Raw genomic sequence first — 27863 nt, forward strand, 5'->3', positions numbered from 1 at the left:
TCGCCAGGAAATGAGATTACAGTGATACTCAGAAATGTAGCAAAATGATAGATCAGTCACAGAAAGTCCAACTTATGCAAGAAAGTCTTTGTTCACTATCTACCTCACTTGGTATTACAAGTCACTGATACTTCAGGTACTTTTTTTTTTTGGTGGTCGCTCCTATGAAACAGTTCTGCAGTATTCAGAAGTCTTAAGGTGTCCTGTTCTTTCCCTCCTACTCCTTGAGCAAAAACTTGTTTTTGTTTTTTTGCTTGTCTTTATTTCCTTTTTTGCAGGCAGACTTAGATGTCTTGCTATGACTGATGAACAGTATTACTGATGTGTAGATTTCCGGTCTTGCTGGGACTACCTATTCATGAAGAGGAGCACAGGTCACCAGCATGCCTCCTCTGTGTTGAGAATGAAAGTAGGTTCTACTGAGATAAACAACCATAAAAACGACAATTTCCAGAGAATAAGAGGAGGAGGATCAGGAAAAAAACAGTCTGACTTGTCACACAGCAGAAATACTTCCTTCAAAATAAATTCAATTTATATTAATTTTAGAGTTTTATTGAGAATGGATGCCAACGAAATTGAGAAGTGGCTATTCATATTTATTCTAAGAGTTCAAGTATCACTAGAGTAGCAAGCATTGCAGACAACATTTGTAAAGATAACACCACTAATAGCACTATTGATGCAAAATTGTCTGCATATCTCGAGTACAGCGTATTCAGTTTCTTCCAAGATGTTTTATTAGGGAGAAGCAGGAGAAATAGCCTTTGTAGTACTAAGAGGCTTCTGGAGAGAGTTTAGACAAATAGACTTCTGTTATTCATACTTGTTAGTAGCAAAATCTTTGTTTTGAGCATACTGTAGCCACATAAAATGCTGCTGTTTATATTCATGCACCTTGAAAATTGTTCTTGTCGGATATCTTAGCTAAGTAGGGTCGGGTCTGTTTGATACTTGAATGATAGTATAGTACTTGACATCTATGGCACTCTGTTTCCAAGGACTTCGGCATGGTTGCAGGCACTAATGAATTAAGCTTCACAGTACCTGTGGGATAGAAAATATTTCCATTTACTGATGGGGAGAGGTAATTGAGATTCAGGAAGGTTAAAGGTGACTTTTTGTATGTGTGTGAATTTTTAAAGGTGATTTTAGGGAGAAGTAGATGACTTTATTCCAGTTGTGCCATGTACAGTAGGCAGCTCTACATCACGTTTGCTGGTTCATAAGTTTCCTGACAAACCCCTCATGTTTGCTGTATTGTGAGTTGAAAAGCACATAGGGTGATAGAATTTGCACTAAAATGTCATTATCTTTTTTAATTATTTTTTTCCCCAGTTCTACATTTTCATGTAGAAAATTTTTGCAGTCTCCAGGTGTTTTTGGTTTCAATCAATACAAGATCCTTGAATGGATTTATCCAAATAAATGTGAAAGCATGTGCAGCCATTGCTAAAATATTTCCATGGATAACAGCTTTTTTGCAAAAGAGTGAGTGCTTAGTATTGTGCATGCTGCCCATTGAAAGCGATCAGTGTTTGGCACCTATGGCCTACTGATAGTTTGACCAACTTGTAAGTAGGCACAGTGCCATCTTAACAGATGGGTATGAATATAGACAGCCAAGAAACCATGTATGTGTATCTAGTGTATTTGTTAAGGGCAGAGTTCCCAGCTGGGGACGTTCAAACTTATGTCCATTTTGAATTTTTGCTTTTATGGATAAAGGGAAGTTGTCATTAATTTTTTTTTTTTTAACTAAATACCTTCAGGCATACAATTATTGACCATGTTAAACAAAAAAAGGGAGGGGGGAAAAAAAAAAAGAGGGAAACACCAGCTCTTCCTTTAATACTCTTGAAGAGCTATTTTAAGTAAACTTAATTCCCTCTCAAACGAGGCTACTATCAAGAGACTTGCTGTGAATGTCAAAGATGTGAAGCGTATCAATAGTTCTATTTTACTGGCTTTCTAGCTTTGTTGAAAAAGAGGCTACAAATTTTTCTTTTACTGAACAGCAGTCTGTCCAGCATTCAAGCACCTAAATGCATCTGTCCGAGTCTCACTGGAATTATTTGTAGTAACTCAGAGGTCAAGGGATGCAGTCCTTCAAGCCCTCTTCATGTCTCTTATATCGTTCTTAGCTTGAGGACAATATGCTCATTTTATATATGTTTTTGTACCCTTCAGATGACTGAATCTTGTTATCTCTGAATGACTGTGATCTTGTCCTACATCTGAGTCATTAGGCAAAACTGCTGATTTTTGTGCTTTCTTTTTCTGCTTACCTGAGTCAGTCCTGGGGCTCCAGACTTTTGGTTTATTTTCCCATTACCACCACTTCTAATGGTTTCAGTCTGTCCTTTGTTTTAATCCTTTTCCTGATCTGGGTGTCCTGAGAAGCTGCTTAAAGCTTCTTTTGGAACAGCTGTCATAGTTATGTGGTTTTCTGTTTTGGAAACTAAAAAAAAGTCCTAGAGCAACATTAGAACTAAAAGAGGAAAACTGATGTTAGGTAACTGCATTTGGCTTAGGGTTATTGTATTGAGTAGCTAGAGTAATGGGAGAAAGTTATTTTGTTACCCAGAAACTTCCTGAATTGTGTATTAATATTCCTTCCTGCTTCCTCAAGCAAAATAAAATAATGATAATAAAATCCCACCCGTTGGAACGGTGTCTTTTAGAAAATAAATGTGTCTGTATGCCTTTTATCTTCATAAGGTAGAGGGAAGGATCAGGTCTTTGTAAAACAAATTATGAAGGCCTTTCATATAAAGAGATCTAGTGCACTCTTTGCCGTATCATGGCTACATATTCAGTAAGTTCTTTTACTGAATCAAAATCTGGCTCTCCTAAAAACTCAAATGAGGCCTGTTCTGCAGAAAGATGCACTTATTTGGTTCCAGTGGGCTGTTACATTACTTCTGGAAATATTGCTTATCTGAGACCTGAAGCTGGGAGAAGGCAACGGTAATACTTCTACATTTATGATCTCAAAATAGGTAGTGATGTACTAGTTTGTTGATGATCTACTAAATGCTGCCCTGTGAACAATATAAGCAGACTTCCATTTTTGTTGCTTGCAGTTACATAGGAGAAAAAATAATTAACTGTTTGAATGGCTTAATTTTTGGGGTATGAGCACTTGGACTATATGACACTTCTTCAGTAAGCAAGTTTCACTCCAGGAAAACTGATGAGCTTTATTTCATTAATTTACCTTTTCCTAACTTTAGACCTACAGTCAGTTGTGATTGATTGAGTATGATAGATTCTGAGGTTTTTCTAGCATGTATTATACAAGGTCTTCTAATAGGTTTCTCTCGTGAAGATTTTTGCTGTCAAATCTTTTTGTGATACCTGGAAAAGTAGTTTTTTTTCTGTTAGGATTCATGCCAATGAAACTACTTACTGTATTTCTTTCAAAGTATCTTTGTAGTAACAAATTAAAACTTAAACAATCCATACTTTTTCATGCTTCTAACAGATTCCTATATAAAATAAATCCGGTCAGTATGTAACCCATAGTTTTCTTTTCTTTTTCCTTCCCTTCTCTCCTTTCCCTCCAGGGAAAATGCCAAATAATAAGAAGACTGCTGGAAAAAGAGCCCCTGCAAAAAGGAAACTTGCTGAAGTGTTTGCTGTGGGGGAGGTTCTAGCAGATACCTCAAGAAAAGAATGGAAATTAGGTGTCCCTGTAGGGCAAGGAGGCTTTGGACGCCTATACCTTGGTAAGTGTAGTTATCTTTGATAATGCTTTAAAATGGAGAGTGAGATGTTTATTCTTATTCAAAGCAATGAAAAATTGACCCTAAGTTAGAAACGCAGAATGTCTTCAAGTGATTTTTTTTTTTTTTTTTTTTACTACAACCATAGCTTGGTTCATGGTGTTGGAAAAAAAGACAAGAGTGGACAAATGGTCATTGTAAGCACTGTTCTTGTATGAGATTCCAGTGGTAGTTCATTCATTTTTTTTAAACCAAAATCTTTATTACTTTTTAGCAGTGAAAGGATAGTTTAGCATTTATTTAAATTTGATTTTTGGTCTGGCTGAAAGAAGGGATTTTTGCATAAGTGTCCTTACATCACAAGCTCTGAACTGAAACTGTCTAAGCATATTCTATGGAGGCTACTGATCAGCCAGTATTTTGGCTGGTTTTGACTTTGGTGCTGCTTTTGACTTTTTCATTGCCTTGTGAACTTCTGACATAAGTCATATGCTATTTTTATGTAAGCAGTGCTCAAAACAAATTGAAATCTTGGACTGTACCATTCAAAGCATCAGCACAGATTTTGTTTTGCAATGCTGTTTATTGAATTCAAGGAGAACTTCTTTTAGTGGGTAGTGTTCCATACTTAGTATCTCTGTTATTTGAACAGATAGGAGAGGTCTTGAGGATACCTCAGGGAATTAATAAAACTTGATTGCCCCTAGTAATTTTCCAAACAATTTTGAAGGGATGAAAGTTAATGTGATCATGATAATAAGGTTTTCTTTTCCTATGCATTTGTGGTCTTCCTCTTCTTGGTGAAAAAGTTGCACTGAATTGAATACTGAGTTGAAAAAAAAAATTAATAATCTGTCCTGCTTTCAAAATTAACAGACTGCAGCATAAGTGGATTAAGAAGAAAAACAGGACCAGTGGGTGGCTTCTTGCCAGAGAAACCCTCTACTACTTACTCAGCCTTGCTCAATGAGCTACTAGATTTACTGAGACTGGAGTTCCAGCTCACTCAAATTGTGTAGTTCTTCGTGTTAAGAATTCCTGCTTTGTTCAAGCCAAAGCTAGCCCTCTGCTTGCTTCCCAATCATTTGCACAAATGCAAATGCAAATTGCCCCTGACTGTACTTCGTGCTTGCCTAACTTGATGTCCTTTAAATGTGTATCTCCTTCTGTCACAAATATCAACAGCTTAGTAGCAACAGAAAGTCACTTCTGGATACGTGACATGGCAGAATAGTATAGAATGTGTTTTTCATCTTTGTTCACAACTGTGTATGTTCATCACAGTCTTAGAGAAGGAAAGAAATGCTATTGACTGGGAAAAAGTTACTGAATAATAAAAAAGAACTCCTTTAGTAAACTGCCTGTTCTCCTGAAACAGAAGGGAGCATGCCATACCATATCCATATGAGTAGTCTGGCCATATAGAGTAGTTGTCTCACCACAATCTAAGGTACTGATACATGTTCATGTACTTAATTGCTTTGTCATTTGTTTGTCCATGCTGCATAGCAAATAAGTGTATGTTTTGTAACAGCTTCCTCTCCCACTACTAATAAATGCTTCCTTTTTAACAGCTGATGTTAATTCTTCAAAGTCAGTTGGCAGTGATGCACCTTATGTTGCAAAAGTGGTAAGAGAGCATTTGAATCTTTACTTCGCAACTTGAAAATGTTTGTTCTGGAATAGCATGTGTAATTTAAAACATCTTCTGACTGAAAATAATACAATTGCATAATGCTGTTTAAAATGAAAGTAAGTGTGGTGATACAGAGGAATGCTGCTGAGAGTTGGGACTCCTGTGTATGAGGGTGGATAATGGAGCATCAGTGGAGTTGAAAAAGGTTCATGAAATGGATCAGATTCTGTTCTGTTTGCTGCTTCTTGTAAACAGCCCAAATATCACAAAATGAATGTAATCTGGCTAGCTTTTAGAGAATTTCTGTGATTCAACAGTGAGCCTGTGTGAACTGTTGCTCACCACTGGATGTTAGTAAGCTGACAGATGGCTTGGGAGTAGAAACAGCAAAACTTTGATTCCCGAGATCCCCACAGATATAAAATCCTTTAAATGTTTTATCATAAAACACATACGTATTATAATTTCTATTGAATTAAAATGGCATTGACACATAAGTTCTAACCTAATGATTAGAGAGAATAAAAAGCATTGTTGGTAGCTCATTTTTAGCCCATTGTAGCAAATCAGCAAATTATTTTTATTAGTTGAAATTTTCTTATGTTTTTAATATTAAAATAAAAAAGATTTATTTAACTTGATTTGGCTATAATGTTCTCTTCCTAAGGTATAAAGTATCTTTTCTTAAATTTTGCTAGATTATGCTGTATAGATCCTACTATTATATATGATTCCCTGCTAAAGTCTTAGTAAAAAAACTGGGAATATGGGAATAGCCATAGTAGATCCAGACCATTCATTATCTTGGTGGTAATTCTGGTCCTGTGACAAAAGCAAATGCCAGAAAACTATACAAGAACTTCACAGTGTAAAAAATCAATTCTTCAGCACAGTTCAGAACTGCAATGTTTTAATCTTTTATTTATTAAACGATATGGTGATACTGAAATGTTTTACTGCAATAGTTGGCCGCTTATGTAAATATGTTAATACTTACATTTGTTACTGAAACTAAAAGATCAGGTTAATTTAGAATAAAATACATTTTAGTTAGTGTGTGCTTTTAATCTTGATATTTATATCTGCTGACTACAGGGAAATTCTAGAGTACTGGTTTTGATACTGTTCAGACACCACAAGACAGTGTTGGTGATGACCCTTTTTCCGAAATGTTGTCAATTGCTGAAAAAAGCACTGCTTACGATGCAAATGTCAAACTACCACACTTTCAATGTTAGCGTACTGCTGCTGCCACCTTAGGTGTTTGTGGGCAGGAATTCCAAATAGACCAGGAGCCCCAGCCTGCAGCTGTTGTATGGTGGCAGCCTGCTTTTGCATGCCCAGCCTGTGCCATCGAGGGCAGGGAGTGTCCATTATGCAGGAGCTGCGGCCTGTTTTAGAGGCAGGTAACAGACATTCAAGTTAGCAGCAGTGGCTTGCCTATGAGAGGCATTGGCTCCTAATTACTGGCTCCTGCTGAGTTTGCACTGATCAGGAAGCAGAGGGCCATTTAACTTTCATGGGAGAATCCAGTTTGACTTGCTTGGAAGATCATCTGATATGCATTATTTTATGCTGTGCATAATTGCTATCCTCCTCTTTCGCCGAGGTTGAAACCTGTTCATCTGCTGCTCTTCTCCTCCACTTTGGGCTCTGAGTATAAGAAGAGTTGTCGTCAGTTTTGGGTTGCTTTTATGCTAGATTCACTTTGTTGCAGCAATTTGCAAGTACCCCCACTGCTAATCTCCCAGATGACTACTCACTTTTAATTTGTCTTTTATAATTTTTGTCTTTATGGCAATAAAGAGTAGCCCCAGTCTTTGCACTGCCCTCACAAATGACCCATAACGTGTTATGCCTCTACAGTCTACTATAACACAACTACGGATAAGGGCCTATTTTCTGATGCCTGGGTGATTCCTAGTTGATCCATCAGCTGAAGCAAAGTGGTTAACAGCTTTGAACAATTATTAGTGTTAAACAAAATATGTGCTTCTATAGTAATGTTCTTCAAATTAAGCTATTAAAGCGGGATGGAAATTGGCTTAGTCTTTGACATATCCTCATAGTATTGATGTCTGAGCAGTACAAAATGAATCACAGTTTTTATTAAAAAAAGAAATGCTTTCTAACATGTGGACCTTTCAGATGTCATTGTTCAGGAGTGGATGCAGAGTTTAATAACACTTCATTAAATTGCTGACTGAAAAAGATCAGAATTCTTAAAATACTACTTGAAGAAATTTGTTGGGTTTCAACATGTACTCTATAATCTCTTTTATTATGAAATCTTTTCTAATTAGACATTAATTTCAGTTTTGCAAATTGTGTTTAGAATGACCCTGGGCATAAAGTTGTAGGAATTTGTGTTTGAAGTCTTTCTGGTTTTAGCGTATTGTAAGATGACTAGTATGGCAAATATTGGACATCATTACATGAGCCTTTTTAACATAGCGTATGCATTTATTTATCTGTATGTAGAATTAATGGTATTATGGGGAAACAGCTTCATAGCCAACATGAAGATCTGTTTTATGGTTAAATCATTTATCCATCCCCCGAAATATGAAAAGATACCAGATTTTCAGCATTTGCTGTGACTAGAGAAAGATGTATCTTTTTTTCAGCAGAGACATAATTTTTTGTGGAATAATTTATGTAAAGATAAATATTTTAAGAATTTTTAACACCTACAGTTTTTTGCTGTATTTTAGTAAGAAAATAACATTCTTCAAACCTATGTAAATTGAATCAAAAGAATATGTATAATTTACATTCTAATTAAGTTAGAGTATTAATGGATTATGCTACACAGAAACAAGTGAGTAGGTCAAGTAACATTTGTTTGAGATAACTGCAGTGTAAGAATTCAGCTGTTTAACCCTTCTCTGTATATATAATCTCTGTATCACTAATTTGTTGTCCATAGTGGATAAATAAACTAACTGAAAGTAAATATGCATGTACCGAAGTTTATGTGCATTGATCAGTTGGTCTAGTTGGTTTGGTTTTTTTTTTTCCCCCCAGTTGATGGCTTAAGTCTGAACATTGGTCACGCAAGCAGGGGCCAAAAAACTGTTGCTTTAGCTCCATTGTTTATCAGGGCAATGCTGCTGCAGAAAGTGAGGTGGAGATAGGTGGTAGCTTTGTGATTGAGTGTCCAGGCCTAGGAGTGGTGCCTAAGCTGGTCTCTGCTCTTATTCTGACTGGTCTTCCTACGCTGAGCCAACATCAGATCAGATGCACACTAAAGCCCATGTTCATCAGTGTGTTTGATCTCTTTACATTGTTTCGTTAATGTCGGACAGCAGTAAACCTCTGTTAGCTGAGCGGTACAGTCTGGCCTTTAGCAATTTTCTGGATCACTACATCTGCATTTAAAAGTTACAATTAAAACCATTTAAGATTGATGTTATATATCTTGGAACTTTTGCTAATATCATGTGATTGTATTCTTTCAGGGTTTCTTTGTCAGTAATCACATACTTCTTTTTGGTTAGATTTTTTAAGTGTAGGATATTCCAAAACAGGTATTTTCACTGAGATAGAATGAGTTTGGACATATATGAGTAAGTAAACAAAAAAACAAAACAAAACAAATTGCTTAAGCTTATCTCAAAATCAATTAATTAAATTGCAAGAGTTGAAATAAATTTTTTTCTTTTCTGCACTAAGTTCTGGAAATGTAGCGTCAAGGTACTTGCCCATTTGCCGTTCTTTGAGTATTTCAAAGCTTTGGTATTTTCAAACCAAGTTCTCTCTTTACTTGTAATACCTGGTCACCAGTGATTTGGGCCTAGAAAATGGAACTGAAATACCTTATGTTAGCTTAAATACAAGGTAGACTGAAGTCAAAATAGGCATAGGTCTTATAATTTAGTTTAACAGAAATTGTAAAATGCTCTGCAATTCTTACCTTGATCAACTAATGTATGAAGGGAACAAAATAGCTTATGTTCAGCAAGAATTTAACTTTTGTTAAGACTTTTCCATCAAATAATTTCAGGTGTTATTTTAGGCTCACTAACTGCTATTGCAACTGATACAATCCAGCTTTAATCTGGAAAATCTGAGATAATGAATGTTGTTTAATGTTCTCTGCTAAACTTTTGCTGCCAATTATTGGTGGTAATTCTATATATTTCAGTTAATTTGTTATGCTTTAATCTTTTGTTATGGGAAATGATTCTTTGATACCCTTAATGTTAAGCAATCTATAATAAAAATAACTTTAGAGCCAGCCTTCTTTTATAAAAAGAACGTATTCTATTGAATTTATCAGCACTGGGTAGAACATTTGAGGGAGAATATGCTTTTATAGGGTGAATGTTACATTTTGTGAGCTTTTAATAATTATTAGGCGCTAACACAGCAGTTTTTAACTAATTTCAAATTGTCTTAAAGGAACCCAGCCAGAATGGACCTCTTTTTACTGAGTTAAAGTTCTACATGCGAGCTGCTAAGCCAGATGAAAGTAAGCAGTCTATTAAAATGTTTTTAATGAACTACAAGCATTTAGGGAAATAGAGCCTACAGGAGTAAGGTCGAACTTTAAAAGAATCTTTTTAGGTAATTTAAAAAATTATTTTTAAATGATTGAAATATAATTCAGACATACAGTAAAATTAGGGTTCTTTGGTAAGACGTTCTTTATAGTTGTGTTCATGGTGTTGTCTAAATCGAAACTTTAGTTGCATCTCTGTCCTACAATGGATATGTCATTAACTTTCCAGTATACCTTGCATACAAGTTTCCATGAAATAAGCAGCTCACATGTATGCAGAAACTGTAAGTGATGTGAGTACTCTCTTTTTATGTAAGTCTCTCCTGATGCGAATTCATGAACTTATCTTTATTTGTATTTTCAGTTCAGAAGTGGTCTAAGTCCCATAAACTGAAATATTTAGGTGTACCAAGATATTGGGGTTCTGGCTTGCATGAAAAAAATGGAAGCAGGTGAATATATCTTTTGTTAGAATATACTGGGATTTATTTAATCCACAACCACTATCCCTTTTAACGTAATTTACTTTATAAGATGTATTTTCCACCTATCTTCATGTTGTTCATTTCTGCTACAAAGTTTCATGTTCATAACAGGGTGTGTTTAAGGAATAGATAATTATCTGTACTCTGTGTTACTCATAATTGTGTATACTACATTCTTAGTGATTTAGTTTTCATTTGTCTTGAACACTGCTGTAATACAATGATGCTATATATATGTGGTTTAGAAGCTTTTCATATTTGAATTAAAATAAAGTTGACTTCTAAGTCCTTGAATAATATGACTGCCTTTAAAGTTTTTCTTCTGTTGTGGTGTGCACTTAAAGAGTATTTTTACTCACACATATAAAGGACTTAGTGCTCTCTCTAAATCTGTTTTATTTTCCTATCAAGGGATAGGTTTGTTTTTTTACTTAATTTGTGAGCTAGAATAATTGCTAGTCTCATGTTAAATTCGTTTTAAGTCTAGGGATAGTTTTTAGTATTGTTCCATGTCATGAAGGGTTTTTTTTTTCCTTGGTCTTGAATGGTATGCCTGTTTATGTAACAGTCCTTGTTTCCTAGTGGGCTTTCTGTATACAGCTATGCTGCAAGAAGTTTTAGTAGTTCTCTGGCGGCTTACAGTAGGTCAGGCTTCTTTGTGTGGACCACTACATAGGGCAGTTGGTATGTGTCCTAGTATGTCAGAAATATTATTGTTCCAGTAGGTCCTCAACTTTAAAACTAATGTAAAAACAACATTAATTTGGAGAGGCAAAAGTAAATGTAACAATTTTCTTTTTTTCCTCCCAAATAAACATTTTCTTGCATTCAGTGTTTAATGCATGAGATTCTACAGTGTAGCTACTATGAGCCTTTATAGTAATAGAACCAGTTTGGCTGTAGCAATGAATATCAGAACACCTTTGGCAAGTGGGAGATTTTTGGTTTTAATAAGAGGTTAAGAAAAGGTTGTAATAGATTTCAAGAAACTAACTTTTTTAAGTAACCATGTTAAGCCACTTAGTCATTTAGAGAAATATATTTTTTTACTGTATAAGTAATTGATGCTTGGTTTTACCTACAGTGAATTACAATACAGATATTTTCCTCTGTGGGTACTTGTTACTGTATTGCATAACTAGCCAGGAATAAAGAAATTCTGACTAGCTGATGTAAAAAAGTTAAGAATTGATGTACAACATTAAAAAAAAGTCAAGTATTTTCCATATATTTGTTTTCTGCATACCTGCAGTTTATCTTCTGAGAGAGATGTTTTCAGTCAGTAATTTGTACAATTAACACACAGATAAAATACTTTGCTAAGTACAATTCAGTAACTTTGCTGTTGGTTTTTTTTTCCTTGAATTTAGTTATCGATTTATGATAATGGACCGGTTTGGCAGAGATCTTCAGAAGATGTATGAAGAGAATGCAAAGCGATTTTCCCATAAAACTGTACTACAATTAGGCCTGAGAATAGTAAGTTTAAAAAATATAATACATTTTTACAATCTGGTTTCCCTGTGTAAGTCTTTTGGTTAAATCACACTTTTGTGCTGAGTACAGGTCCTCTGCTGGGTGGAGCTGGGTACTGCATTTATATGACTGTATTTTGTTTTGTTAGCTTGATATTCTGGAATACGTCCATGAGCATGAATATGTGCATGGAGACATCAAGGCCTCAAATCTTCTTGTGAGTTACAAGAACCCTCATCAGGTATGTCTGATGCATTTTATTCCTCGTGTTTTAAACCTTCTATTTGACAACACATGGAAGTGCTTTGAACCTGTGAAATCTAGCAGAAGCTCATTTTTAAGAATGTATATGGTAACATTATTTCTGCTTGACATTTATATCTAGTTAATATTCTATGATATTTTTTATGCATTTTGCTGGACAGTTATCAAATTGACTATTTGCCCTAAATAATATTCTAGAGAAAATTATAAAAAGATTATAAAAAAATCGACTCACAAATAGGTATTTGCAGGTGGAAGCTTAAAATTATATAGCACACTGGTGAATTATGTTTGCCTGTCTGCATTGTTACCTCATTCCTTTGTTCAAGAAATCCATCAGATAAGTGTTCTGTTACTTGGAAAAATTGGTCTTTAAAGTGTTGATTGTTCCACTTGATTTATGGAAGTCTTTCATTTTTCTGCATTTTAATTCTCTTCACTATTCAAACAATGCATATTAGAGTTTCAGAATTATGTATGTCTTCTTGCCCAAATGTTTTAGCTCATGAAATAAGTAAAATAATCTCAGTTCTCTTAAAGTAACTGTGGTGTTAGTGAGGAGTAATAGTATGTAGTAGTGTTCAAATGGGACAGCTGACTTTAAAGAGGGGAGGACAGTAAGTGTATTTATAACGTTGTGAACATTATGTCTTTTTTCTTTATTGCTGTTAGTAACAGACTATTTTACTGTACTTGTCCTCTGCATCAGGAAGAAATGACTTCCAGATCAGACTGCTATATGGAAAACAAAACCTATCTGACACATTGTTTTCGAATCCTATGTAGTAATCTCAATAAAGCACTGAGGAAAGGATCATTTAAAGTCAAAAAAATCACCATTTTTAATACTTTTTAAGAAGTTCTGAGAATGGTTGGGAGTTGCATTTATTATTTATGTATTTTTTGTATTTATGGTTTTTGTAATCTTAAAACTCTTTGTGGAAATTACCAGGTGTACTTGGTGGATTATGGACTTGCCTACCGATACTGTCCTGAAGGAGTTCACAAAGTATATAAAGAAGATCCTAAAAGGTGTCATGATGGAACTATTGAGTATACCAGTATTGATGCACACAAGGGTGTGGGTAAGGATGTAAAACTTTTTTTTTGGCAATAAGCATTTGTGCATCCTTTTTATAAACACAAAAGACTTTATTTGCTGCATTGAGTTTTGTAAACAGCCGTGTTTCTGAATCGATAAAAATATTTTTTCTTCTGTATGGACTATGCTGGAATTTTTATTTTTTTCCATTTACTAACTTTTACTTTGATACTAATTTACAGTATCTTTAATGTAACTTTCTTAAATAGATTTCCTTAATTTATAAAGACTGTTAAGATGTTTACTGTGTCGCTTTTTATTAACTAAGTAGAAATGGAATAGTGCTTATGAGATCTTGATAGAAAAACAGGCCCTGTTTTTAGGAGATAAATAGTTTGTGTTATCAGTGTGAACATTGTTCCTTCATATTTGGCAAAGATGCATGATATTCTTTCTCTTGTTTATGGCTTAATATTTAGAAGAGTTTTTCATGAAAATCCATTTAATTATGAAATATACAATAATTATGAAATTAAAACAATAATATTTATTGAATATTATTTCATAATTATGTGTATAGTCACTGAATATCAAAAGGCAAGAAGTGAGAAAAGGTTGAACATGAAAAGGACAGGTCTATGCCTGATTAATCATTCAGGATTTATGGTGAACACCAATTTTATTTTCTTCATTCTTAAATTTCTTTTTATTAGCGTAAAAACGTGTCCTGCAAAAATATCAGTTGTTGAAAATTATTCGTTACTTCAGCATGAGCTGTTGCATCTATGCTTAAAACTGAACATGAACAAAGATGACTTGATTTCCCATTTATGCTTCTAGTGTAGTCTGTGGTCAAAGTACATGTGGGTGATTTTGGGGGTTTTTTGGGGTGTGTTTTTTTTTTTTTTTTTGGCAAAGCTTAGGGATCTGATCTCTTATTATCTTCTGTTCAGTTTTCAGGCCACATAAAATATTTCAGCATTGTGGAATACTTTTTTCAGGAGCTGGAGTTTTAGCATTATTACCTTTTTATAGAAGAAAGGAAGTAAAAACTGTTTTGAACAGAAAGTCAATCACTTCACTAACTTGCTCTATTTTTTCCACAATCGGAGTACTTAAAAAGCTTCCTAAATTGGGATAACTGCAGCATGTCATATCTTTGAGTAGAAGAAAGAGATTGATAAAGGACTTGAAAATGAAGTTATCCTTCCAGATGTAGGAACAATATTTTTTCTTTCCTTGCTTTCAGGCTAAAATAAAGAAATAAGTAACAGATACAGTAGTGTTACATTGTTAGCATTGTCTTTCTATTGTCTTAACAGATTTACAAATTTTCACTGTTGTTAAACTGTGTGTGCTTTATTAGCTGCTCTTACGGTTCTTTTATGTGTGCGTATATATTTAGCGCCATCAAGACGTGGTGATCTGGAGATCTTGGGTTACTGTATGATTCATTGGCTTAGTGGCCATCTACCGTGGGAGGATAATTTGAAAGATCCAAATTTTGTCAGAGACTCAAAAATCAGGTGAGCAACTACTTGTTTTCTTTTTCTTTTGAAATTGAAAATAGGAATGAAAATGTCTTACTATAGAAATGCTTTGTACTTTCAGTACATTCCCCTTTTTAGCAGGCTATTGTTTTGTATACCCCCCAGTTTCCCTTCATTGTGTCTCATGTATCCTTGGCTTGTAATTAAACTTTACTTGTACTGTTCTACTCTGTCTTCTTTTGCATATGTGAGATGCTTGTTTAAAGTGACAGTACTGTGGTGGATAAAATACTGCCATGGTTAAGCCACAAAGCACTCTTATCAGTATGCAGGTAACCGTTAGTCCTGCTTTACAGAAAGAGAACCGAAGCATGGAGTATGAGTAGCCTTTATAACACCATACTCTGAAGTCAGTGGCAGAGATGGGAGCTAAGGGTGGATCTTAAATGTCTTTGAACATCATTCCAGCTAGAGGGCTACTAATGTAGTATTTTAAAATTTCTTTTGTCCCTCTCCCTCACTGTTGCATTCCTTTGTCTTCCCTCCACCCCCACTCAACCCTTTCTTGTCAGGTATTTAATATGAAGAAAGCTGTCCCAGCACAGCAGTTTTCTGTCTCATTAACAAGTATTTGTTATCTGGCTTCCTTATCTCTACTCTTAATACTTTGGCCTCCATCAATGTTAGCAAAGCTCCCCCCCACGTCCTCCCAGTTATTATTTTGGCAGGGGGTCTGCTCTGAATAATATCAGCTAGAGAAAGAGTCCTCTAGCAGGAAGAGGTGAGAGCATTGATATATGAGGGTTTAAAATGGACCAGTTCTTTTCAGTAAGTCTTCTACTTTTGTAGGAATCAAAAATTGTTTAACAAAAACTTAGCATATTTGAGATAGCCTGTCTGACATTTGTCAGGTTCTCAGATGTACTGCACTCCTAAAAATGGCTGTGCTAAGTTATACCAAAGGTGTATCTAGTAGTGTTTCCTTTCTATGACAGTGGCCCAAGCTAGGTACTTAGGAAGACTATCAGAACAGGGCAAGATTCAAACTTTGAAAGAAACAGTAGTTTTGAATAATTCTGTTTTTCAGATGTAGAGATAATATTTCAGTTTTGATGGACAAATGCTTTCCTGGGAAAAATAAACCAGGTAAGAGGAGGTATTTTAAATTAAAATACTTTGTTTTGTACCATGTGGTAAGCATTCTCTAACAATTTGTTTTAATGTCCTTTTTGTTTTAAAAAAAAAAAAATCCATCAATTGTTTGGGTGCCATCACCGAATTGTAGACAACTTTAGACAATGGGTAGAAGCTCTGAAATTCATATTTACATGGGGTACGTTGAGTGCGCACAAGGGAAGGCTGTGCTACTCTGTATTCAAATAAAAACAGATCAATTCAGTTGCTGCAAAAGGTGAGGAGTTGTCAGACTGTCAGCAACTTTTTTCCTGAGGTGTGTCTCGGGCATTGTGCTCTAATCTGTTCCTTCTTTAAGTCCTCCTTGCTTACTTAAGTTTGTACCTATTATTATTCTTTTGTCAGCAACAACAAAGTGGCATGGATTAGATGGTTGATTAGGAGAAGTTTAGACTCTTCCTTTTGGCTGCAGTTATATGAACTGCAGACACTCTATTGCTTCTGACTAAAGACAGTATTTGCAAGACAAGTATTTGCAAACATGAAATGTGCAAGTTGATTTTTCACAACTGAATTGTAGAGATTCAAAATATAAAGTAATATGAACTTGAAATCTAGATTGTTTCTATTTGGCATTGGTTTTGCAATTGGACATTCAGCATTTGGATTTGCTGAGTAGATTTTTTTTTTTTAAAAAAAAAAAACCTGTCTCTATTAGAAATACACTTTCCTGGAATCTTAAACTTAAATATTTGTTATTTCCAGCTACTTCTGGTGATCAGAAGAGAGTTTTCTGTCAAGTGTGACTTGTCCGGTTTTTCAGTGATTAAATGTTTCATGTATTTTTTTTTAATATATGCTTCAGTCTTGAACTGATGAAGTTCTGAGATAACATTGAGTTTCCTTTTCAACATTTTTAAATACAGACATAAGAAATATCATGTAAAGAAGCATTCATTGGTGAAGATTGGCCTATTACATTTTTTACGAATGACTGTTTTCTTCATTGCAATGAATGTGTAAAAAAACCAGTGATGCTGTCATAACTGGTTAATGAACCTTGGTATAATTTTTTTTCTAAAATGTGTTGTAGTAAAGTCATAATTATGAGTTTATAAATAACCATTTCAAAAAATAGCATAAGTAGTGCATGCATAATTTCTGACTCTTTTGTGGTAAAAATGAATGAATAAAATGTTTTCAAATAGAAATTAATTGGAGGTACCATTTCTTTAGATGAAATAGCCAAATATATGGAAAAGGTGAAGCTACTGAGCTATGAAGAGAAACCTGTTTATCAGCATTTCCGAGAAATACTTCTGCAAGGTCTTAAGGCCATTGGGCAAAAAGATGATGGAGTACTTGACTTTGGCTTGTCAGAGAATGGAGACTTGCAAGCAAATCCCATGCAAAAGGTTTTTATTCTAAAAATTTATGTGAGCTTTTAATGCATTTTTTTAGCTAAATTAAATTTAAAGTGGTATTGGAAGTAGGTGTCATAACTGCATCTAGTAGGAAATAAGCAAATAGTGAAATGTTTAAGTCCTACTCTTACGCATTATTTCTCTAATTTAACTTTGCTGATTGTTATTAAAACTTAATACAGAATTATGTTTGTAGGTGTACTCTCATAATAGATAATGTCTTGGATAACAGAATTTGTATGTATACTTGCAACAACATTTGAACAGATGAACATTCAGTTAATTTACTTATTTTCCTTAAATTGGTGAAACTCCAGATGAGTCAAAATACATGTAAGGTAAAATAAGTCTAGTTTTTGTTTCATATTAGTTTCCTTTCTGTGATTAGTTCAAAGCTTAGTTGTAAGTATACATCTTTATGCCAAGTATTTGATTCTGGAATTCACATATTGAATTCACTGTAATCTAATATGTTATTTATGAGTCTTAACTATAGTTGTAGGCTAGGAGTATTTTATTCCTTGTATTTAAGAAGCCTTAACTCTAGATCTGGACTCTTATTTGAATACAGCATAAGAACTTTTTAAGCCTAAGGGAAATCATATGTTAAAATGGTTTATAATAATAAAAAATGGTAAAATAATGGAACTATAAATCATAGAATCACAGAATGGTTTGGGTTGGAAGGGACCTTTAAAGGTTACCTAGTCTAGTCCCCCTGCAATGAGCAGGGACATCTTCAATTAGATCAGGTTGCTCAGAGCGCCGTCCAACCTGACCTTGAATGTTTCCAGGGATGGGGCATCTACCACCTCTTTGGGCAACCTGTGCCGGTGTTTCACCACCCTCATTGTAAAAAATTTCTTCCTTACATCTAGTCTAAATCTACCCTCTTCTAGTTTAAAATCATTACCCCTTGTCCTATTACAGCAGGCCCATTATTATTATTATCCTGTATTTCAAACTGCATTTATTACTTCTTTATTTGCATTTGTTAATAACAGGTGGACAGTTTATTAGTTACTTTAGCATGAACCAGGGAACTGAGAGTTAATAATACAGGATAATAGTACAAGAATTCTGCCTGCTTACTGACCTGATCAGCAGTGTGTTAAAGATGGGCAAAAAGCACAAAAGAAAAGTGGCAGGATTTTAAAGTCTTCTGAGGATATACTTCTTACTTCTTTTTGCCCAATAAATAGTACTTTGGCTAAAATTGTACAGGCGTGGTCTTCATACTAATATTTTCTGCTGAACTGAGTGTAAAGATCTGTCCAAAAGGAGAGTTCATTAGCATAAATTCTTCTGTTCCCCCTGTGGATCGACATGGCTTGAGACGTGTGTTTTGGGGTGAAAAAAAAAAAATCTTTTTTAATGGTTGGCTGGTTTCTTTGCTGAATAAGTTGGTCTGCTGCAGAGCCAACATCTGTGACCTTTAATGTCCTTGTCCAGCAGGGATGGCTGGTGCACATTTCCAATGGAGTAAAACTTCAAAAATCTTACTTCTTTATCCAGTATCAGTCAAGACCATTCCCAAAGGGAGGGATAATACTTTTCCATAAGTTCTTACCTACTAGCATCAATTAGGAGTTAGCTTTTACATTGGGGTTTGGTGGGGGTTTTTTTGACTGGTTGGTGTTTAGGGGTTTTTTTGGTTTTTTTGTTTTTTTACTTTGAGGAACCATATGCATGGTCAGTTTGCTTATGTGTCACAAAAATGTTCAAGCACTTATATAAAAAAACATTGAATATTACCGGCCTGTTTAAATAAGAGTTTTTAGCTGCCCATATTGCAGTGGACTTCATGCTAGCTACTTTATGCCAGCTTCTGCTAGAGTGTCCAGACAGAATAAGACTGTTTGCTTGAAATCAGGTTGACATAGCTTTTGAGCAAATACCAGGACAGATGACTCTTCTGTCTATGTTGGATTTTCTAGGTCTTGTAACAGCTGTGCTGTAGGCTAGGGTAGAAGAATAGATTGTGTCAGTCCTCCTTCCAAGGGTGTATTTTGCACTTTTCTTCAAGAATGCATGGAAGGAGGGTCTTCAGCAGGACATCTTCCTTCCTGGAATATATGTTTGGGAACTCATGCTACTAGGTTTTCTTCCAGTGGGTATCAGACATTAATGAGAGGCTAGGAGACCAGGAAGACAATTTGTGCTACTTGAGAATAGCTGGACGCTTAGATACACAGAGGAAGAAAGGAAGAACATAGAATGCTAATTAAAATTATATGTATTTTCAGCTGTGATAGGAAGCTCAACTTGATGACTGAGTGTTTTAAAGATAAGCTTCAAATTCCAAACTGTGTTATAAACTGCTTTCCATAAAGATAACTTACCACTGATCAGTAGCATCTTGCCTCTGAAAGCCAGTATCTTCTAGCACATGCTGAATTTCTTTGGGCATGCTTAATTTCTAATTTGGAAAAGAAAAATGCAGTCTGGCACCCACCCTTGAGAAGATGGTGACCTCTAATATAGAGTACTTATGGCATTTTGGCTGTACTGATCTTTTAATCACAACAGGTCTTAAGACACTGACTCTTCAATTCCTTTGGGGCAATCTACCATGATACTTTCATAAAACCGTGTTGTTTGGTGTTCTGAAGTTATGCTATTTCATAGCTAGGAGACTATTTCTAGCTTCTGTGTAAATAAATTCATAGAATGTAGGATTCTCCTGTGCTTTCAGCTCGTATAGTTAATTGAGCCATGATGTGCATTATATGTTGCACATAAGTATGTTTGTTCTGGAATCTCAGTCATTCTCCAGTATCTGGCTAAAACTCACAGATGTCTGCTATATTAAAAGTTAGCATTTTATTTTCTCTATCATGACTCACGTTTCCCCAGATGTATAAGTAAATGAAACACAGTCCACACTTATGCTGGAGATTGTTTGGGGTTTGGGGGGGGGGGGGGGGGCGGTATGTGTTGAAATTTGGTTTTTTGGGGTTTTTTTTCCCTATATAGTAAATGCATGTTGGTTTGTGTATGTGATATTTTATAATAGTTCTAGCAAAACAAGAAGCTAACAATACCATGTGTTGAAGGAATTATCTGGAGCCCTTGACTAAATTATTTAGGGCAAGGACTACCTCTCATTTTTGTTTAGTGCTGAAGAGTTGCTGGGAAATACTGGGAGTAAACTAAACTGGAAAAATATGGAACTTAGTGATTTGTGGTTCCCTCTAATGTTCAGCTTCAGATGCGCAGGTGTTACTTTTGTCAGATGAATGCTGCCTGGTTTCTACTGCTGTGTAATTCACCTGCATCAAGATTAAGAAACCACTTTTTATTAAATAAGCTTGGAAACAAGATAAATGTATTTTGCTTTTGTGTAGCATGTATTGGATATCTTTTTCTGATGAGTGTTTAAAATGTTTTCTAGTACAATTGGGAGGAATGCATTATCTCTCATATAAAAGCAGTACAGCGCTGAAATAGTCCTCCTTAATTTTGGTCAGAATGAACAAAAGTGTCTGTGTTTATTCCTGCCTAATGCATCACAAATCTGCTGACATGCTAACCTTGGAGTCTTGGCTGGCAGTAATCAGGCCTGTGCACCGGCAGGAAAGATGTACCTAATGCACTCCATCAGTGCAGTTTGCATATGGAAGTTCTCACAGGGGAGCTGCCCTGTGCCAGCTGAGGGTTACCTGCCCACTGCAGTTATTGTATGTAATTATCGAACCAATCTGTTCAGCCCAGCAGGGTTTAGATGGTAATCATGAAGCAACACTTTGGAAAGGAAAGATGTAATGCACTCTCCCCTTCTCTCATGAGCTATGTGAAGTTGTAGCCACTTTTAAAGCTGTATTAGTAAAGGTCTAGTCTCACACAATTAAAAATTAAAAAAGGAAAAGATAAACTCTTCCAGTGTTCATCAAAGTTATCATCTGTGTCTGATACGGATACAGGTCAACTCCTCCTTTGCAAAAATCACGTGCCTTTGAAAAAATAATCTTTCCATAACCACCTTAAGAATACTTTGCAGTAGTAAGATTAATTGTAATACACAGATAATAACAGTTCTATCCATTTAGAGGTTTTAAGATAATGTACCTTGAATAGAGTTCAGATTTCCCAAGTACCTCTCTTTGGAACAGAACCCATAGTTGCTATTAGAAAAAAATAATAATGTACTGTCAGTGGGTGTTAGCTACTTCTAAGCTGTGCAAAGAAAGCCTTAGGAAGCAAGGATCCAGATAAACTTGAATTTAATGAGGTGTAATTGCTTTTTGAAAAGCAATTAACATCAACTTTGGGTAAAATGTTTTTCTGTGTTCTTTAAGATTTTTCAGATTGTTCCTTTTGTAACAGTTATTCCATGTAAATAAAAAGAACAGGTTTTTGATCGTAAAAAAATTGTGTTTTCATACATTAAAATTTCAACTCCTAATGTGATCTGCAGATAGGGGAACTTTTAATTTGCCTGGTACTAGTGTTCTTGCGTTTATATGTGATTAAATTTTCTCTGTAACTGGAGATGTTTTATAATATATGAAGAAATAATGCTTAAAATTGGGGAATACCTTGTGAGAATAAAATGTTTTCTACTTTATATGGTTTTTTCTGCTCTTGAGTTCAGTTGTCCCCCTGCCTATTTTTTTTTTTTCCCCCAGAAAAAAAGAAAGGCAGCAGCTGCGACCAATGAGAACACTGAAGCAGAAATGGAAGATACAGGAAGTCCGGAAAAAAAGAAACCTACTTCTTCTAGTGAGTCAAAAGATCGTTCTCAGTCACACGTACTGGTGTGGTAGGTTAACCCTGCCTATGGGCCAAATTCCCACCCAGACACTTACCCCCTCCTCAGTGGGACAGAAGGAGAAAATAGGATGACAAAGCTCATGGGTCGGTACAAAGATGGGGAGATTGCTTACCACTTATTGTTGTGGGCAAAATAGACTCAACTTGGGGAAAATTAAATTAATTTGTTGCCAATTAAAATAAATTTGGATAGTGACAAAGGCAAACATTAAACCAACATCTATCTTTCCCCTTCTCCCAAGCTCAACTTAACTTTCTCACTCTAGACTCCTCTACCCGACTCCCTGAGCGGTGCAGGGGGCATGGAATGGAAGTGTGTTGTGGTCAGTACATAGCATTTTCTCTCTGCTGTTCCTTCCTCCTCACATTTTTCCTCTGCTCCAGTGTGGGCTTTCTCTCTTGGGCTGTCGTCCTTCAGGGAAAAATAATGTGCTTCAGTTCCTTCAGGAAATACCCACCTGGTCCAGTGTGGGCTCTCCCACGAGTTGTAGGGGATATCTGCTCCATCCTGGGTCCTCCATGAGCTACAGAGAATATGCGCTTCAGTGCTGTGGAGCACCACCTCCTCCTCTTGACCTTGGTGTTCCCGCCGCTGTTTTTCACTCTCCTCCTGGCACCACTACCCCTGGCCTGTCCAGTGTTTTTCACCCTCTCTTAATTGTTTTCACAGAGGTGCCACAAACAAGTTGGGCTCAACTTTGGCCTGTGGTGGGTTTGTTTTGGCAACAGCTAGAAAGGGCTCTGTCAGGCACAGGACAGCACCTGGCCTCTTCCCACAGAGGCCACCCCTGTAGCTGACCCCAGCTTACCAAAGCCATGCCACATGGCCACATATACCCAATACAGCCATTTACCTTCAGCAGTTCAAGTGCTTTTTATCTCTCATAATTTCTTTTTAGGTTAATAAAATTGAAATATTTAAACTTTCTGTGCAAGAAAGGCATACTCTCCAATTATTTGCTGACTAAAGCTGGTAGAAATGCTAGGTGATAAAAATTGGTGATTGCACCCTGTTCTTTTGCTGTCATTTATTCTCTCCTCCATTCTCATTTTTGTCCTTCCGTCTTGCCCAATTCACTGTCAGAATATGCTGACTCCTCAGGACTTCTTCATCACTGTGTGTTAAAGCCAGGAGCTAGCAGCAGCAGCTTCCAAAAGCGAGTGTATTAAAGTCGAGGAAAGGATCAGCTATAAGGATATCAAATGCTGAAGCTACGTTTCAGATAATTTGTCATAATTTCAGTGTTGTCTGGAAAAAGTCATGACAAATAAAGTAGGATTATTGTAAGTCCGAGATCAGAAATCTTCAGTAGATCTGTATAGGGTAAGCTTATGGTGAGTGTTCAGTCAAATTGTTTTCTGGATATAACCTCCTAACTCGTCATGTGGATGTGAACTGAATTCAAGTAATTACAAAGATAATTTTCCTAAAGAATTTTTGATTCAGACTTTTAAGTGAGAGACCAGACGTTGTCCATAGTCAAGTAGTCTAAAAATAATAAAGCAGTAGCACTGGACTCTACCCCAAAACAAATTCTCTTGTTTAAAAAAGGTTTGATGAAGGCGTATGGCAGGGTGGGAAAATGTAACATTTCAAAGACAGTATTATTATTGGTAAGTTATGGATTTACCCTAGTGTATTTACTCAAACAGTAAGGTACAAAGTACAAGTAATTAAGCTAATGTTGTTCCATAAAATGACACTCTTTTGTTCATTTTCAGCTGTTCACATTGTAGAATTCTGATCATTAGAATCAGTGATTATTTCTCTTACTTGAATGCCTTTTGAATTGTTGACTTCAATTTACTATGAATTTTCTAGTCTGTCAGTGGCTGAAAAAGCGTTAACTTTATTATACTTTCTTTCAAGGAAATACAATTATTTTATATGATGCTGACATTTATTCATAGTTTAATCATTTTAGATTTAGACTAAGTAAAGGTATTTGGGAGGCTATGTATATTTTCAGCATCCAGTGGTTAAAATGAGTGATGAACATCAGCTTAAATTTAAACCTCCTCTTGCCAACTTCATAGTTACAGGTGAAATGGTTCTAATTCCACCTTTTTATACTACTCAATTTAATGAATACCAAGTGGGGGGAGTATATCAAATGATTTCAGGTGAAAAGTGATACATGTACTTACTCATTTTGTTCTCTCCAAATTTGGAATTAAAAACTTTACCACTTATTACATGATTCATATATCTGTGTTGAAGGAAAGGGCAGCGTTTCATAATCTTATGATTTTGATGCTTTTGATAAATTGAAAACAGCTGATTATTATAGGAATACTTAAAACTGTGTTTCCAAATCTGACTAGTTTTATGTTACCATGGACTTGTTTCCCTGTTATGTGATTAGTCCTGTGACTAAAAAAATATCCAACAGTTTACTGTCCAGTAAAGTGGATAATTTCTTGTTACCTCTTAGTTGTAGAAATTGAAGTTTAATCATACAGGAGCATTTTAAAAGTTCTTGAAATGCTATTTTATTGGTTTCTAGAAGGCAATAAATATGGCTGGACAGGGGTTACTCTTCAGGTGTTCAAACAACATCTCATGAGTATTTGGACTTAAAACAGTGGCAAGAAGAGCCATGGAAACAGTGGCAAGAAGAGCCATGCAGCCTCTTGCTGTTCAGCTAATCAGCATTAACTGCATCTGACTATGCAGTTTGTCTAATCCAGTCCAAAAGATTAGTCGGCCCAAAAAGATCCTGATCAGCTGCGCAGCAGTTTGAGTACAGCAGGGTGCTCGGTGGCTACAGGGACTCTGCCAGTAATGAAATCTGCTGCTGCTGAGTTTGGGGAGCCCCCAGGCTTGGCGGAGGAGGAAGAAAGAATGGGACAGAGAAAGGATGGGCATCTTGAAATTCTTGCTTTTTCTGTCTGCTCCCCCTGGTTGTTCTCAGCGTAAGATGTGGCCATTTCAGATGAGTTCAGTAAAGGCCATCTCTTTCAATCATGTCAGCCATTGGTGTTTCTGGAGCTGTCAAGCAAGGGTGTTAGACTCTTCTTTTTAGAAACAGAATATCAGAAAGCCCTCAAGAAGCAAGCTGTGTTGTACTTCCAAAATAAGATGCACAAAATTTTGTGGAATTCTTAAACTGTTTTTTATTTAAATTAGCATGTTATCAGTCCCCTCTTTTTTCCCCTGTGATAACTGGAACCCATATGCTTTCCTGAAAGCTGGAATTTTAAGAGACATCCTTTTCAGGGTAATGTGGATGATGTTGACGTATTCTGTTAGTCAATGGCTCTCCACCCGAAAAAAATGCTATCAGAAGAGATGATTTCTATTTAAACAAAAAGTTTTTTCATGCTCTGTTACAACTTCATTTTCATTATTAGCTGCCTTCATGTATGATAGTAAAATATACAGGCTTATGAGTGATGATACTGTTAAAGCAGAATACCAAATTTTGGCATACACTGCACATATCCACCAACATTTGTTCAGGGGTGTACTGCGTAATATTAATAGGACTAATATGCTTATTTTTAATCCGTTTGTATGGAATGGGCAACTATGGTGAAAATGGCATAAATGCTGGAAAAATAAGAGTTTCATGAGAATTTGTAAATAATCCTAGGTTCAAAGCTAGCAATAGAGATAAAACCTTTACCACTGGCAGGCCACTGGCAGTTTTCTTTAATCTTGGTGTTGATGAAGAAATACAGAAATAGAATCTTATAGAAATAACAGAGATTTTTTTTTTATTTTTTTTTTTTTTTTAGAATAGAGGGTTTTTTTATACCAGCCTTTTTAATTTTCTGTTGTAATTTTTTTAAAACAATTTGGGGGTTTATTAATAGGGACAGTATGGAGAAAAATACTAAAGTAGACATGACAATGAAAGTACGGTATTTTTTTAATAGTACTGCTAGGGGTAGGAATTGTGTATGTCTGTATTGCTGGATAGCATCTAGCATGGTAAGACTGTAACTGGGATCTTTGGTTACTCTTGCAGTATAAATAACGAACTATGTGAACAGCTCTGATTTGAAAACAGTCATACTGATGGATTGGTTAGAAGGCATTCCAAAATGGAGGTTTAATAGTATTTCTCAATTAATTTGGTACTTAGCTTTATGTTTATTTACATTGCATGGCTTTGCATAAATCAGTATCTCGGTTATTGTCTTAGAAATCTTTTTTTTCTTTATTCAGGCAAGACTTATTACTCAATGTTGTATTAAATCTACACTTATGCTCACTTTTATATTTAGAGAATTATTGGCCTTGTCATCAAGCTTTAGTAGAAAGCAAATAATAATGTTTTTTTGAGCTTGTTTATGGCACCACTTGTTACATGTCTTTCTACTCCACACCAATGCCCACATTATAGGTAGATTTTTACCTCTTAATTTTATATCCTAATACAAACATGTACAGTACAGGTTTTGCTGAAAAATAGTTCTAATTACCTGTTATTCATCTGTTCCTCCTCATGAAGGATTTGGTATTGACTAGTATCTGTAACAGACTCCAGAAGTAAGTGGGTATTAGTTTTAAAACAGTGTATCCATCTCTGACTAGTCACCAAAAGATCTGTCCTTTTCTGCACCATTCTTAGCCTTCCCTTACCTGTCTCAGGAGTTTTGCAAGTTAAATGTTCTGGTATGAGAGTTACGTGATCTGGTTTTAGAAGTTAAAAGTACGTGCTGCTATGTTGTATCTAGAAATTAACAGGAAGAATCAGGTTTTAGAGCAGAGAAATACTTCTCTGAGTTGTCAGAAATATTGACAAACTTGCTTTTGTATTTTGCATTAAATATACTCAAACACAATATGAAGTGATCTGTCTTTTTATGGCCTGCACCAAAATTGTTTGAGGATCCTCAAAAGCTATTTAAATTCGGAGAGGTGTGGTAGGAGGTGGTCTTTAAGTATAAAGATCCTTAAATATTGTGAGTAGGAAGGCTAAATAAATTAGATATAAACCAAAGATATCTTTGTGGTTCCTCCCGAATAATGGTTTTCTTTGACAATTTGCAAGTGACAAATTCAATGAGAAGCACCTTGAATATGTGCCACTTATAATAATAAAGAGACAAAATTAATGTCCAAGATGTAAAGTATGGGAGTGTTCCTGTTTACTCCTGTGTCTGGTTGGAACACAGTTTTCTACTTAGTCTTCCTTTATATTTTAAGTCTATTTCTGTACAATCTCTTCAGACCACTTCTAGCACTTAAACACATTTAAAATGTAAATACATTTAAGTTCCTTGTTATACTTCATGGAACTTTCTTGTGTTTGCTGCTAATAAAAAGTATTAAAACAAAACAAAAAAACTTCTGAGGAGAATTTTCTGTGGGGTAATGTTTTGTATAATGACTTTACATGTAGAGCTTTTTTTAAAATTTTTTTTAAAAAAAATTTTTAAATTTTAAAATTAAGAATAAAAATGATGTCTGGTTTTTTGTTGTTTTTCTGTGACCTGAAGATGTATTGTAGTATGCTGAACAAGTGTTGCAAATTCAAACTCAGATATAAAATTTTTAAGTGAATTTTTTCTACAGGAAATTAAAAAAACCTGTACTGCAATGCCTCAGATTTTTAAAGGGAACTAACTATTTCGAAGATTGCAAGTAATATATTTAATTAAACTTTGTTCTTCCTGCTGCTGTGTGGTGGAGAGGAGGGCTATTTTTAAACACATGCTGCACGTGACTAGTGATTTATATGTGTATATACAATTGTGTTTTGGAATGTCTTCTGTAAAGCAATTTTTACAGGTAGAAGTAAATCAGTTTGTTTTATCTGGAACAATTTTATGTTAAAACTTTAAAAAAAACTACTCATAGATTCGATGTTATCTGTAGGAAATACACAGGCATAAAGTCATCAAATAATACATTCTTGGGTCCTGATGTTTTTCCATATTATCATATGGAAATGT

At 35.3% G+C, this 27863-nt stretch overlaps 2 protein-coding genes across 2 annotated transcripts in view; both read left to right on the forward strand.

Annotated features, from left to right (window-relative positions):
• PAPOLA (poly(A) polymerase alpha) overlaps nt 1–27863 on the forward strand; it is a 461100-nt gene that overhangs the window by 161879 nt on the left and 271358 nt on the right. The gene's annotated exons all lie outside the window — the stretch shown is intronic.
• The window catches only part of VRK1 (VRK serine/threonine kinase 1), a 35281-nt gene that overhangs the window by 1654 nt on the left and 5764 nt on the right, over nt 1–27863 (forward strand). The window contains 11 exon segments of the mRNA XM_075712558.1: nt 3570–3731; nt 5303–5358; nt 9769–9838; nt 10233–10320; nt 11724–11832; nt 11978–12070; nt 13046–13178; nt 14541–14661; nt 15713–15771; nt 16996–17174; nt 21812–21905. Coding sequence (XP_075568673.1) covers nt 3570–3731; nt 5303–5358; nt 9769–9838; nt 10233–10320; nt 11724–11832; nt 11978–12070; nt 13046–13178; nt 14541–14661; nt 15713–15771; nt 16996–17174; nt 21812–21905 — 1164 coding nt within the window.

This window comes from Pelecanus crispus, chromosome 6 (genome assembly GCF_030463565.1).
Source record: "Pelecanus crispus isolate bPelCri1 chromosome 6, bPelCri1.pri, whole genome shotgun sequence".
Lineage (NCBI taxonomy): Eukaryota > Metazoa > Chordata > Aves > Pelecaniformes > Pelecanidae > Pelecanus > Pelecanus crispus.